A 14013-nucleotide genomic window follows, 5' to 3' on the forward strand; every position below is an offset into this window, starting at 1 on the left:
TTCGTCGTGACGAGCGAACGTTTAACCCAATTGGCTACCCCGCCGCCCTCTTTGATATTTAAGTTCAGATGATGACTCCAACAAATTATGAATGTCGTTTAACGCCACAGTCAACAATGATCCAACTCAATAACGACGGACTGCGTGTAATCAGGTGTGGACATATATTAGAAATATATTCCTCGAAAAACACTATAATCAGCCCTTATTACACATGTTAGCTTTATCTGTACATAAGGATGAGACACGCCCAGAACATGCAGTTATTATTTGTCATTTATATGAACACCTCTGATAACATTCATATTTATTTTAAGGGTTTCTTCATTTCTTACATTTAACATATCCCATGTGTCAGAAGGGTCTTCATCGTTATTTGGCCATTTTGCACGGGAATTAATTTCTGTCAATACCCCTGACAAATATTGATGGTTCGTCGTAAATTTAAGTTTACTCGGCATCAAAGGTCGCATGGCCAAGCGTACAATACATGAGATAAATCTTTGCACATGGACAGGTGGGACAAATGTTATACATTATACAGGCAGATTTATTTTCAAATATATGGCAATATTTTTAATTAGCTTAACATTTTTTTATGCTACTAGTTGATTAATTTTGATCGTGATGTATACTGGTAACAGTAGCTTGGGATGTAGAGCTTTCTTTTTTCCTTATAAAATGGACAAACTAAAAGGGAATGGCATTCATCTTCAATTATATTATGATCACATTTCTTGCACTTAAGTAAGTAAGTAGTGACTTTGTCATTGTAACGAAAGTGTTCACTATCCAACTTATGGCTCAAACATCGGAGTTTAAATAATATGCGGATGAGATATTTGTTTGGACATAACTCCATAATATATTTCTCTGGTTCGAGTACAGACTTTTATGTAGAATAATGGTTTAGAAATGATGAAGAAATACTTTTAGCATGCCAATTTCGCCTAGTACTACTTCGCCTAGTACAGCATTAGTTGATACTCTTTTTAAACACATAAATATCATTTAAAGTAAAAACTCCCAAATTTCCGAACCATATAACAATATGGAAGCTGTTTTACTGTCAAATATCGTAGACGCTACCTTTAGAGAAATGTTTGCATAATCTTTTAATAAGGTAATAACAGGAAACGAAGCCTTTCTGGCTTGTAGTGCTAATGTTTCACGCGCCTTTGACCAAATTAATCTGGATGTGAAGACAATACCTAGATATTTAAAGTGGGATACTGCTTTCCAATGTTTATCATCATCAGTCCATTGTTCTGTATTTCGTTGGTATCCGCCATTTCTGAAAACAACAATACATGACTTCTCCAGGTTAACTTCTCGGCCCCATTTGATATAATAACCTTTTAACACATCAAGTTTTCTTTGTTGGCCTATTACAGTGGCATCAATCAATATTACGTCATCTGCAAATAAACTATTGGGGAAAACACCGCTATCCAATTTAACATTTCTAAATATGGTAAATTTGAATTAGCGTGTTTAAACAATTCGGTTGGTACACCATCAATACCCGGGGATTTGCCCACTTTAAGTGACTTGATTGATTTCTCAATCCCCTCTCTGGTAATACGTTCATATCCAAGTTAGCCAATTCTGGGGAACAAATGGTCACGTGACTATAGCAAAACTGGCCTGGCTGGGACTGGTTTGGAAACGGTCTTGTATATGCGATCAGGATGAAGTACATGAAGTATGAAGGATGAAGTTATAGGTTCTGAAATAAGACAACGCCATCTATGTACATAGCGCCATAGATAGCTTCATATGGATATTTTTTTTACAGTATGTCAACAAACTCGCATTTGTGCACACAAATGTTGTTTGCGAGTTTTCCTGTTTCATTCGATATATATATTTACACTGTGAACCTAATGTTTCTTTCTTACACCATTCCTACAAGTCCCTACAAGGAGATGGTGGTACAATCTGGGAAACCCCTTCTTGTGTCTCACGCAACTACACTAACTCATTCACTCATTCACTACAGCGTCTCTACCAAGTTCGTGTGCTTATGCTACAGGCAAAACAATAGCTTATAATTTATTTCAAACATATTATTCCAATACACAGACAACTTCTTATAAAGTCATTCAAGCACCACGCACAAAATACACAAATAATCCTTAAAACGTAAGTACAAAGTACACATTGTTACACAAAAACTGACTAGATGTATGCCATACCACGGATACCATTGCTTCTACTAAACAAACATGCAGTCAATGGTTAGTAGATATCCAAGATATCTTCTCTGACAACCTCTCGCCGCCGAAGCTACGAACGTTGCCAAGTCGTGATGAAAGTCTGATTCGTTTTCCTGCGGTTGAAAACGCGAGACTAGCAGCGGGGCGTGTCGTATTACCGATCCTGCCTTGCTGTCAAAACCGCCGGGGGTAACGTGGCTACCAGTGCCATGGCGATGGTGCCTTGCTTCACGAAATATGGTGTAAAATTAACCAAGTAATTGCCACTCGTCCATTACAAGACTTCGTTCGTATTTCACGCTCAACTATTCTGGTGGCGCGCCATCATGAGGAACTACATTTTCTTTCTGACTATAGGTAAGACTTTTGACGTTATCCACGCAGACAGAGTGTAAGAAATATCTACGCATGTTACGTAATCTTATGCACATGTTGTTGGAATAATGCAGCTGTTCATTGTCGTAAAGAAGATTCAATGCTTAATTGTTTTTTTGCAGATATGTCAATATGGAAGAAGAAAATATTGAAACATTTTGCACAAATGAACATTCTGCGTCTTTAGTGATATCTTTCAGTGCCAGCCTGTCACTGCAAGAAATTATCGAAATACCCCAGAGTAACAAGTTTCAGAACCATTAATGGTGCTGTACAAACAGTTCATGTGTTATCGTCGAATACTTTTGGTGTTTCGCAGTATGGCTAGTTTTTAACAGATTATATATTATTTTGATCTCTTTTTACATAACAAAAATGAATTATAAAGAGTGTATTCTATTCATGCAAAAAGAATATTTCAAATAGAGTTGTGACCACGTCGAGCAAAGCATAAACATTTGACCTATTGACCTTTTTTCAAAATATGGCAAAGTTTAATAATGGTTATATGGAGGTATAACAATCTCAAAATTACAGTATGTCCCTGCGAAGGTGTCTACAAATATCATCAATATAAAAAAAATATTTTACGAGCGCAGATTATGGAGGCTCAATCATTGGAATAATTCCGACTATTATCCCAAACTGGCTTCCATGGGAGATGTCGCTTAGGTGACATCAAGCGTGGTCTCCTTTTGTTTATTTAAAAATGAAGCTTAACATGCGTCAGGCCCAGCCCAAATCCCCACTATCGATACAATAACATCTCCAAACAACTAGACAGATTTACGCACGCACACACACACACACACACACACACACACACACACACACACACACCATTATCAAATATTGATTAGTATATATTTGATATACTACAAAAGACGCTCAGCGATATTCTCTATTTCTCTATTTCTGCGGTAAAACATGAGTACAAACAAGTTTGATATCGATGGGTAACGAAACGTCTTTTAAACAAAAGCTCCAAGTGTTGGTGATGTTCTATCGGAGAAACGTCAGGGGTTAGTTAATGTATTGTAATTCCTCAGCGTCCCCCTTGAATGCGCAGCTAGTAGGAACATATTTACGGCGGCATATTTTCTCACAAACTATCACTAGCCTGTGAAATCGGAGTTCAAATTCCTCTTCGGGTCAATGTTCTGACCTTGTAACGCATAATTGCTTGTTACACAAAGTAAACGTGGGCCTTTTTCTTATATTCTCAATGCTGAGAAACAGCTGCTGATACAATGTTATTCTATCCCTCGTCGTACACATATAGCTATCCTCGGTTGGCTGAGCAACGAGGATTCTGAAACATCTTTTTCAGACTACATGTTCAAACCTGAACCGAACTTGCTGGATCTTCTATAGGTTTGCTAAATAGAGCTCAAATAATGCAGTTACGAGTAACACAGATACAGTGTTCAAAGCGAGGACGGGTTAAATTCGCTTTCCCAGCCATAATACGGAAGAAGACAAGAATTAATTTTCCAAATTGCACCATATTTTGAATTTGTAAAGCGCACTTTATAACTGCTCAAAGGCGCTTTGGCCATATTTATTACCCCGGTCACATGATCAGTGTGCACTTGATTTTTCAATCTCAGCTCCCTGGGGAGTATACGAACCAAGCAGTCTGTATGGCGCTAGACGGTTAACAGCCACTACCGAGTACCCATTCACTGATGCCTGAACAGAGGTATATTTCGAACAAAGCAACATGCCTTAGGAGTCAAGATGCCGAACGCGGTCATCCAAAACAACTATCCGCGACCGACGTTGCTTAACTTCTCCCGGACCGCGTCCGTGGTAGAGCGTCCGCCCGGAGAGCGGAAGATCCGGGGTTCGATCCTGGTCCGCGTCATACCAAAAGACGTTAAAAGATGGTACGTATTGTTACCCTGTCTGGCGCTCGGCAATAAGGGGCTAAAACAAGGACTGGCCGGCTCGGATTCAGTATGCCGTGTCTGAGTGGGGTATTCATGGTAAACTCACACACACACACACACACACACACACACACACACACACACACACACACACACACGCTTTGGTCCCTTTTGACGTTTAAACAAAAATATCATTATACTGATTGCAACCGAACCAATGTGACTCAATTCCCACTGTTTGTACTGCAAGGAAACAACAGGAGAGAGATGACATAGGTTATCCTTGAAATGATCCCGCCAGGATTCCGGATCGCATTAGGTTCGCAGGATCATCTGCTTGTTGTAAGGGTCAACTAAAACCGATCGAGGGGCCAGGCTCTATGACTTGTCATCGTGCCCGGATGGCGTGAATATCTTGTCATAATTCAGTACCTCTTTTGCTTAGTCAAGACTGTAATATTTTACTGTAGTGATATAGATTGAATATTCCTAACACCATCTGTAGAACACATGTAGATCTCAGACAGTTGAGGACAGGGCACTAGCCTACTGAAACAGCCTCATGGAGCTATTATCACAAACACCATCTGTAGGACACATGTAGATCTCAGACAGTTGAGAACGGTGCACTAGCCTACTGAAACAGCCCCACTGAACAACAAAAGTTCCTGTGACATTTAATAATATTTAACGCAAAATTATGTTTTTTACCAAATCTGAAACAGTTTCGGTTTGCAACAGATAAAAGACTCCTGTAAGTGTTCAAATGGTTTAATTTGCCATACTGACTTCAGAAAATGCGTGATTTCATTTTTTTAAAAACATGAACATGCCAAAATGTCAATTTACAAATCAATAGCGTGTTTGTCCACCTCTGGTTGCGATGCAAGCAACACATATCCGTCTCATGGAATGGACCAGGCGTCGCACAAAGTCCTGTGGGATATCTGTCCATATCTGCTGGAGCATGTTTCGAAGTACCTGGAGTGTCTGTGTAACACGTGGTTGACGTCGAAGGCGCCGATCCATCTTATCCCACATGTGCTCGATTGGTGAGAGATCGGGGGAGCGAGCCGGCCAGGGGATGACATTCACATTGTTTTGTTAAAGAGAATCCTGAACAAGTAGAGCAATATGAGGCCGGGCGTTGTCATGTTGAAAGGTAATGCCTGGGCCATGACGACGCAAAAAAGGTAGAACAACAGGGCCGATGATCTCGTCGCGGTAGCGCTGTCCATTGAGACTTCCCTCTACCACTATCAAACGGGTCCTCTGTCTTGCTGTATTCCCACCCCATACCATACCCGAAGCGATCTTCTGCCATGACACAATGATTGACGTAACGTTCACCTCGACGGACGGTACACTCGAATCCGTCCATCGCTGTGGCTGAGGTAAAAACGAGACTCATCAGTGAATAGAACTTGTTCCCACTGCATGGCCGTCAAGCGTAGACGCTGTCTGCACCACTGTAGACGTGCTTGACGGTGGTTTCCTGTCAAAATGGGACGTATGGCCGGTCTTATTGCGACAATCCCTGCACATCTGAGGCGACGACGTACGGTTTGTGAAGATATTCGTCGAAGGCCAGGGATGCTTCTTGTAGTCACTGTTGCTGGCTGGAATCGATTTCCTAGGTGTGTTGTTCGAATCAAGCTGTCTTGTCGATTATCGGTTACGCGTGGCCTGCCACTCCGAGGATGGTCTCTGACTGCATTCGTCTGTTGCCAACGTTGCCATAAACACCAAATGGTGTTTCTGTGGACGTTAAATTGTCTTGCAACATCACGTTGACTCGATCCTGCTTCAAGCATACCAATGGCTCGCAGACGCTCATTTTCGGACAGGCATGGCATTTCGTTATGTTGAATAATTGCGTAATTTTGTTGTTTTTCTGAGTGGTTGTTGTCAGCACGATGCTAAACAATGCACATGGAATCCCGTTAACGCACATTTTTTATACCCATTCTTGGGTAGTGAAACGCATGGGGCTTGCATAAAAGTCAACCTTTGCATGGAATGCATGCTTTTCTGTGGCAGTTGCGTTTTTGTGACTTGATTCCATACATGTACTACAATATTGAAAACCAAACTTTACTTGTTTGTAAAATACACTGAAATATTGGTGTCACAGGAACTTTTGTTGTTGAGTATATAAGAACTGATTACGTTCATTGAGCAAGTGGAATCTACACGCAATTCTCATCAGAAGGAAGTCCAAACTTGTTTCAAATATCTATCATTGTCGTGGAGTTTGAAAAAATGAAATATGTTTACATATCCGTCGAAAACTTAGTTTTCATGATGACTGACAACGTTCTGGGTTTTTTCGTTCTCTATAACCCTTCAAAGCATTTCTTAAAGGCACACTTTTGTCAAAAACAAGGGTTCCACAATATATCTGTAGATATTCATGTAAAGGAGGTAGGATAAGCACCCCTTTATGACCCACCGGAAATGTTTAATTATGAAAATTGCGGAAAGCTTTGTAATAATGATCTGAGTGAGAATTGTCAGACATATTGAAATTGTTGACAACCACTTTTGTTTCCTTTAACACTTGAAAGTTTTTAAATTCTGGTGTGATCAAGCAAAAACACATGTCGAAAATGAGCGTATAAAGACGATTTTTCCAACTTCAAGAGAACTAATCCGTGACCCAACATGAACTTTTCGCCATATGGTCGAACTGTTTGTGTCTCCTCAGAAATTCAGTTTATGTCTAAGACTTGCTCATAATCACATATTAAATAAACTCGACAAAACCCTTTCCATATTAATAGGCAATCTCTGCCCAAACCACAGTCGATTGTACGATTCCGACTATGTAATGAGCAAATGCTTCATGAAAAACTATAAATTCAGTCTTTTCGACACATTTTAGCCTCAGGTATTCATTGTTGTCCAAAACATACATGTGTTAAAATGAACAAAGTCTAGTTCTCATTCATGTAAACATATTATAACTGTCACAACATGTCATGGCATATTGTTGAGTGTGGCGTTAAACAATAAACACATATAACATGTCATAAAATTTCTGAAATTATTCCTGTGGACCAAGAATGTATGGAAGCGTATTAATGCCACATTCTAAATAAATCATCTGCTGCGAAGATGATACTTTCATCCACGTAAATTATACTTCAGTCTATGTAGATAGTACTTTCATTTACGTACATGATACTGCTCACATCTACGTAGAAGATACTTTCATCTACGTACATGATACTACTCACATCTACGTAGATAGTACTTTCATTTACGTACATGATACTACTCACATCTACGTAGAAGATACTTTCATCTACGTACATGGTACTACTCACATCTACGTAGAAGATACTTTCATCTACGTACATCATACTACTCATATCTACGCAGAAGATACTTTCATCTACGTACATGATACGACTCACATCTACGCAGAAGATACTTTCATCTACGCACATGGTACTACTCACATCTACGTAGAAGATACTTTCATCTACGTACATGATACTACTCACATCTACGCAGAAGATACTTTCATCTACGTACATGATACTACTCACATCTACGCAGAAGATACTTTCATCTACGTACATGATATTATTATCTACACAGTAGAAAGTATCTACTATCGAATTATCGACATTGGTAACAATATTTTTTCCGAGTCATCGACAATAGTATCGGGTCAGGTTTATATAACCTTTGGCTTAATTAATAATTACCTATTTGTTTGACTTTCAACTTTGACATATCTTTATTGGGGTACCATCCAAACTGAAGTAAAGCAACTCGTTTACACAATATTGGCTGATTTACCATCTTAGCCATCCATTTACGAACGAATGTGAAAGGATCCACATTAATTCAATCGTTTTTATGTGTTGTGGTTAATATCCGCGAAGCAAAACGTGATGGGGGGGGGGGGTCCGGTAGGCGGCGAGAAGGATGACGCACCCCGCACCCCGCACCTCTTATAACCTTAATGAAGATGGCCGTGAACAAACCTTTCTCCAAATTACAAAGTCAACTTCGTTTTCAAAGTGGTCAAAATTCGTTAAGAGGTTAATGAACTCTTTTGAAATTTAACCATTGTGATGACGTCACGCTGTCTTAGCCAGGAATTCACTGGCTATTCTGAACGTGCATTTGTGCAAGGAAGACTGACGCAAATAAAGGTCATTATGCAAAATTTTAGCGAAATTATTTATATACCATAAAATGGTTCAGTTTAAGAAATCACTCGAATATTTATTCTCACCATTTCTCCGTTACGGAAATTAGACTTAAATTATGAAGAGTTGAGAATCATTCAAACTGTAAAAAGATTAAACCAAACTGATAATTGCTATCATCATATGACGCTCTGAAGGTACAATTCTGCAGTTTGTGTTTTATTTTAGCGCTGATTGTTTAACAAATTGTGAAAATATGGAAAAGGCCAAATGAAAATAAACAACCAACATGCTCCCAAACATATAAATTAAATTAACAGTAATTAAGTAATCTTCTTTAGTTAAAATACAAATGTTTGTATTAACTAGTATCCAAAGACGTCGCAACTTCACAAACAACCTCGGTGTCTGAGTAAGAATTTTCTCTTTCAAAAGCACATCACAAAGTTATAATTTTTTGTCATTATTTAAAGCTGCATTTAGCAATATATCTCTAGCGCCTCCTGCGCCACTAGTGGCATCCGTCACAAACACATGCAAAGGCAAGTCAATTGTTCACCTGAAAAAAACATGGGTACAATATTGCTCGACATGAGCGGACTGGTGACTGTAGGAAAGTTGTAGTCATCCATTAGTCTTATGGAGAATATGTGTGCACATATCTGAATATGAAACATGAGGCCGTCTCACCGGTCTCCTGTATTTCAAGTTCAGGTGGGTTAATCAGTGGAAGGGAACTGGCTATTTGATGATTATTCAACGAAATCAGTTCACCCAATTACGTGAAGTTCAAGTTAAACTTTTTGGCTAAATTACCTTGTTTTGACTTTGCCAATCTGAGCAGAAATTCCGATTCACGTGCATAACGAAACAGATCAGCAAGAAGGAGAGCGCAACTGGTGCCCATGGAGACGCCTACTCCTGCCTAAGTATCTTATCCCCAAATCTTATACAGATGTTATTTATGTTTGTTGTTTGTTGTTTAACGCCGCAATCAGCAATATTCCAGTTGTATGACAGCGGTCTGTAAATGATCGAGTCTGGACCAGACAATCCAGTGATTGACATCATGAGCATTGATCCACGCAAATTGGATACGATGACATGCATCAACCAAGTCAGCGAGCCTGACCACCCGATCCCGTTAGCCTGCTCCTCCGGCAAGCATAGTCGCATTTAACGGCAAGCATGGGTTGCTTAAGACCTATTCTACCCCAGATCTTCACAGGTCTGTTATCAATGAGGAGATCCAACACTTCACATATTGTTTTCTAAGAACAATATTATCGTTTCAAGAGCACACCTAAAACCATATTCAACATTTTTTCATCAAAAGTTGTTACATGTATTCATCAAGGGCTGAAGTAGTGCCTTTTGCTTTTTAGGATTATTAAGACAATGTCATGTATTTTCTCCTCTTTCCGTGGCAACAAGTTATACTCTGTTCATAGTGGTGTGTTTGTCCGGGCCATATCTCTAAAACTAATAGGTAGTCTTTCTTCAAACTGTGCAAACTCAAAGACCAGGTTGTCAACTTGTGCCGTTTGCTATTAAAGGATTTCCCAAAATGTGTTTGTTTCCCGGTTTGCATGGAAACAAGTGAGACTCAGCTGATTGGAGGTAGGTGTCGTTTCCGAGGTAGAACTTAAAAACTATTCAACATTTTAAATCCAAACTTGGTATTTATCAAGGGCTGAAGTGCTGATTTTTGCTATTTAGGAATTGTTTTTAAATTAATGTTTTCCTAACAAAGTAGACACAATTTATGGATAACAACTTCCTTAATTACTGTAAAGGCGACGTTTCGATATAGATTTTTACACCGTTGTCAAGCAAGACTGAATGAAGAACATGGTACAGAACATATATAGTAGATGGGGGATTAGATGAGGTGAGGTGAAATGGGGTTTAACGTCGTGTCCAAGATTATTGCACTTATATAGCGACGTGCATGCACGTGTATGTGTGTGTGTCGCTGCTTGTACTAGTCCGGACTGGTGCCGATTTAAAGTGCTAGCCCAATGGGATACCATGCCGCAGTTTAACATGAATACCCGACTCAGACACAGTATTCTGACTTCGAGCCGATCAGTCCTTGTTTTAGCCCCTTAATGCCGAGCGCCAGACAGGGTAACAAAAAGTACCATCTTTTGACGTCTTTTGGTATGACGCGGCTTGGGTTCGAACTCCGGACCTTCCGCTCTCCGGGCGGACGCCCTACCATTAGACCACGGAGGCGGTCAGATGGGGGATTAACAGTAACAACAATAATTGCATACATGAGTGGGATAACATGAGTAGGTAAAGTAATGACAACAGAAGGATAATACTGTAACAACATGATGGACAGAGAACACGTGAGGTCGAAGGCAATGAGACATGAAGCCAATTAAACAGGATGAGTTTACATAGGTGTGTTGATTATTGCTTAATGAGTTCATGGTAGGCGGAAGGGATGAAATAAACCTTGATCTCTGTTCAACGATGGCTTTTGGCGGCGAATGTGGACTGCTTCTGTTAGTTTTCTTTCAGTGAGGTTGTTGGAGAGGATTTGGACGTTTTCCCAGTTGATGTTGTGATTGGCAGTTGCTGATATGGTCCGAGATGGCTGATTTACTGTCTGATTTGATGGTTGAAGTTTTGTGCTCTTTGATTCTGGTGTTGATGGGCCGGGATGTTTAACCTACGTAGGATTGTCCACAGTTGCAGTCAATTTTATAAACTACACCTTTAGGCTTGGGCTGTGGTTTGGTTGTGTTTCTGCCGTTGGCTCTAAGTAGGGTATTGAGGGAGGTGGAACTGGTAAAGTAGGTGTCAATATTGGCTTGCTGTATATTTTTCCTGTGTCCATGGCAACAAGTTTGACTTTGACTGGTGTGTTTGTCCGGACCATCTAAAACTAATAGGTATTCCTTTATGACACTTTGCAGACACAACGACTATTATGTCAATGGTGCCTTTTGCGAGTGACGGATATTCAAAAATTATACTGTTTCAAATTCCATGGCAACAAGTTTGATTTTTTTCTGTGTGCATAATGATGTGTACCTGACATAGAAATACAAAGTTCTTCATCCCAATTCCATGGTATTGATTTGATAGCTCAATAACCATTCTTGTATACAGAGAGACAGATTAGATATACAATTTCTCATCAAGCTGGACTAAAAGAAACAATCAGAGGATTTGTTCTTTCGAGTGTGCAGGGGCCGGTGCGATTTGTCATCTTCTGATGACTCTTGTTCTTTGGGTTGTTGGTCTATATGTTGGTGTTTTCCAAACCCGCATCTTAGAATTATAATATCTAGAAGCCGAGAGGGCGTTTACAGCTGCTTATTACCTGTACAATGTCAGAAAACGTCAGTAGAAGAATATGCATTGGTTCAAGCCTTTCAGAAAATCCTATATTTCACCCGTGCGTAATCGGTAAATGTCTAAGCGGCACGTGATGCTATTAGCCACCGATAAACTAAGCCCATTCTGACAGTAACGAGACTATGGAAAAAGTCGAAAGGTTACAACTGATTTCTATTTTAGAATGTTTGTAGCGTGTATTCTCTCAGAACATGTATGCCCACTGTGTTTGATAAGCAGCATTCATTATCGTATAATATGGTGTAGTACATCGCTAAAGTCTGGAGCTCATTAGGAAGTGCTCTATAAGTATGGCATAACATCAGCACAGGTGGCAGTTTGCCATGGAACGTCACATTGTTTTAATTTTATGTTTTCTACAGTTTCAACAGACACACACACAGGGAATAAACGCTGGGATTTTTTCTTTCCTTCTTTATTCATCTCAGCAGGTACAGCATATATATACATAACATGTCAATAAAAGTGTGGTACAGGGTATTCAAGAAGTGTACAGCTTTTCATACATATAAATTCTTGCCTTTCAAGTCAGCGTACTGTGTCAGTGTGTATTACAGACGGATGTTTCTATTACATGTATATTTGACTAAGGTTTGTGCTTGTGCCAGTTTTCTTACTTTTGATCAAAAAGTGTTTCCTCCGAATGCAAACTTGTGTCAACAGGACATGAACATCGTGCATACACAAGCTTAAACTGCAAGGGAACGGGCAATAGGTTAAACGAAAAGACAGATATAACTACCACTGCACAGGTTCCGACATTTTGAGGACTTCATGGATAAAAGAATTTAAGGCGATTTCTTTTCTTTGTTTAATCCCATAGTTGTGCGTACCGTTATACATTTCACAGCTGTGAGTACCGTCATTAATGTCACAGTTGTGTGTACCGTCATTAATTTCACAGTTGTGCGTACCGTCATTTATGTCACAATTGTACGTACCGTCATTAATTTTACAATTGTACGTACCGTCATTAATTTCACAATTGTACGTACCGTCATTAATGTCACAGTTGCTGTGCGCACCGTCATGAATTTCACAGTTGTTGTGCGTACCGTCATTAATTTCACAGTTGTACGTACCGTCATTAATGCCACAGTTGTACGTACCGTCATTAATGTCACAGTTGTACGTATCGTCATTCATTTCACAGTTGCTGTGCGTACCGTCATTAATTTCACAACTGTTGTGCGTGCCGTCATTTCATAATTGTTCAGTCCAACGTTATTAATGGCATTATTGTTCATGTATATATATGCGTAATGTTCTTTAGCAGTTTCATGGTAGTTATTCATAGGGTGATTAAATTCGTGGTTGTTATACAACACTTTAATAAAGCTACCATATGTTGTTATAAGTGTCGCGTTTGTTCCTCGTAACACTGCTACTCTCACGGTTGTGAGGCGATGTTATTAATGTCACTTTCGTCACTGTGTGAAATTCGAGAGCATGGGTGGTTCAGTCGTCAAGGGCACCGTAATTCACTTTGCAGATTTGATTCCCTATGATCGTGGGTTCGAATCCTTGTTGGAAGTCATCATAAGTCTTTCTCTGTCAGCAACATATCCGTGGTCGTGGGTTTCATGAAACTGTTAACCGTCTCAGACCTGCATCAAATCGGGCTTTCCCCCAACTTCAAACTGACACCTCGTGATATAACGGGAAATACAGTTCAAGGCGGCGTTAAATCAACGTCACGGATTGTGAGCAATTCTTTGTATGTGCCCCCTATAAGGTTACACAAAATAAAATTATTTGCCAGATTTTTCTGATTTGGCGTTGCAGAGGTCATATCTGTTGGTTCTAAAATGCAGGACCTGACGGAAAACCGCATGGTACAGCCCTTGTCAGAAACAGGTTTATCAAAGTGTTTCCCCTTGGGGGATCGTATTACATACTTACTTCATTTGCCAATAACGTTCTTATCGTTATATGTCTTCAAAGCGGTGAAGGTTTATATTTCTGTAGGTTACGTTATCAAGCCTC

General features: G+C 39.7%; 1 protein-coding gene across 1 annotated transcript in view; it reads left to right on the forward strand.

The window, feature by feature from the left end:
- Positions 1-2347: 2347 nt before the first annotated feature.
- The window catches only part of LOC124144536 (elastase-like), a 29143-nt gene continuing 17477 nt past the window's right edge, over positions 2348-14013 (forward strand). Inside the window, exon 1 of the mRNA XM_046513984.2 lies at positions 2348-2576. Coding sequence (XP_046369940.2) covers positions 2546-2576 — 31 coding nt within the window. The 5' untranslated portion in view covers positions 2348-2545. The remainder of the gene's footprint in view (positions 2577-14013) is intronic.

Source organism: Haliotis rufescens, unplaced genomic scaffold, assembly GCF_023055435.1.
Source record: "Haliotis rufescens isolate VD_foot unplaced genomic scaffold, xgHalRufe1.0.p SCAF_3, whole genome shotgun sequence".
NCBI lineage: Eukaryota > Metazoa > Mollusca > Gastropoda > Lepetellida > Haliotidae > Haliotis > Haliotis rufescens.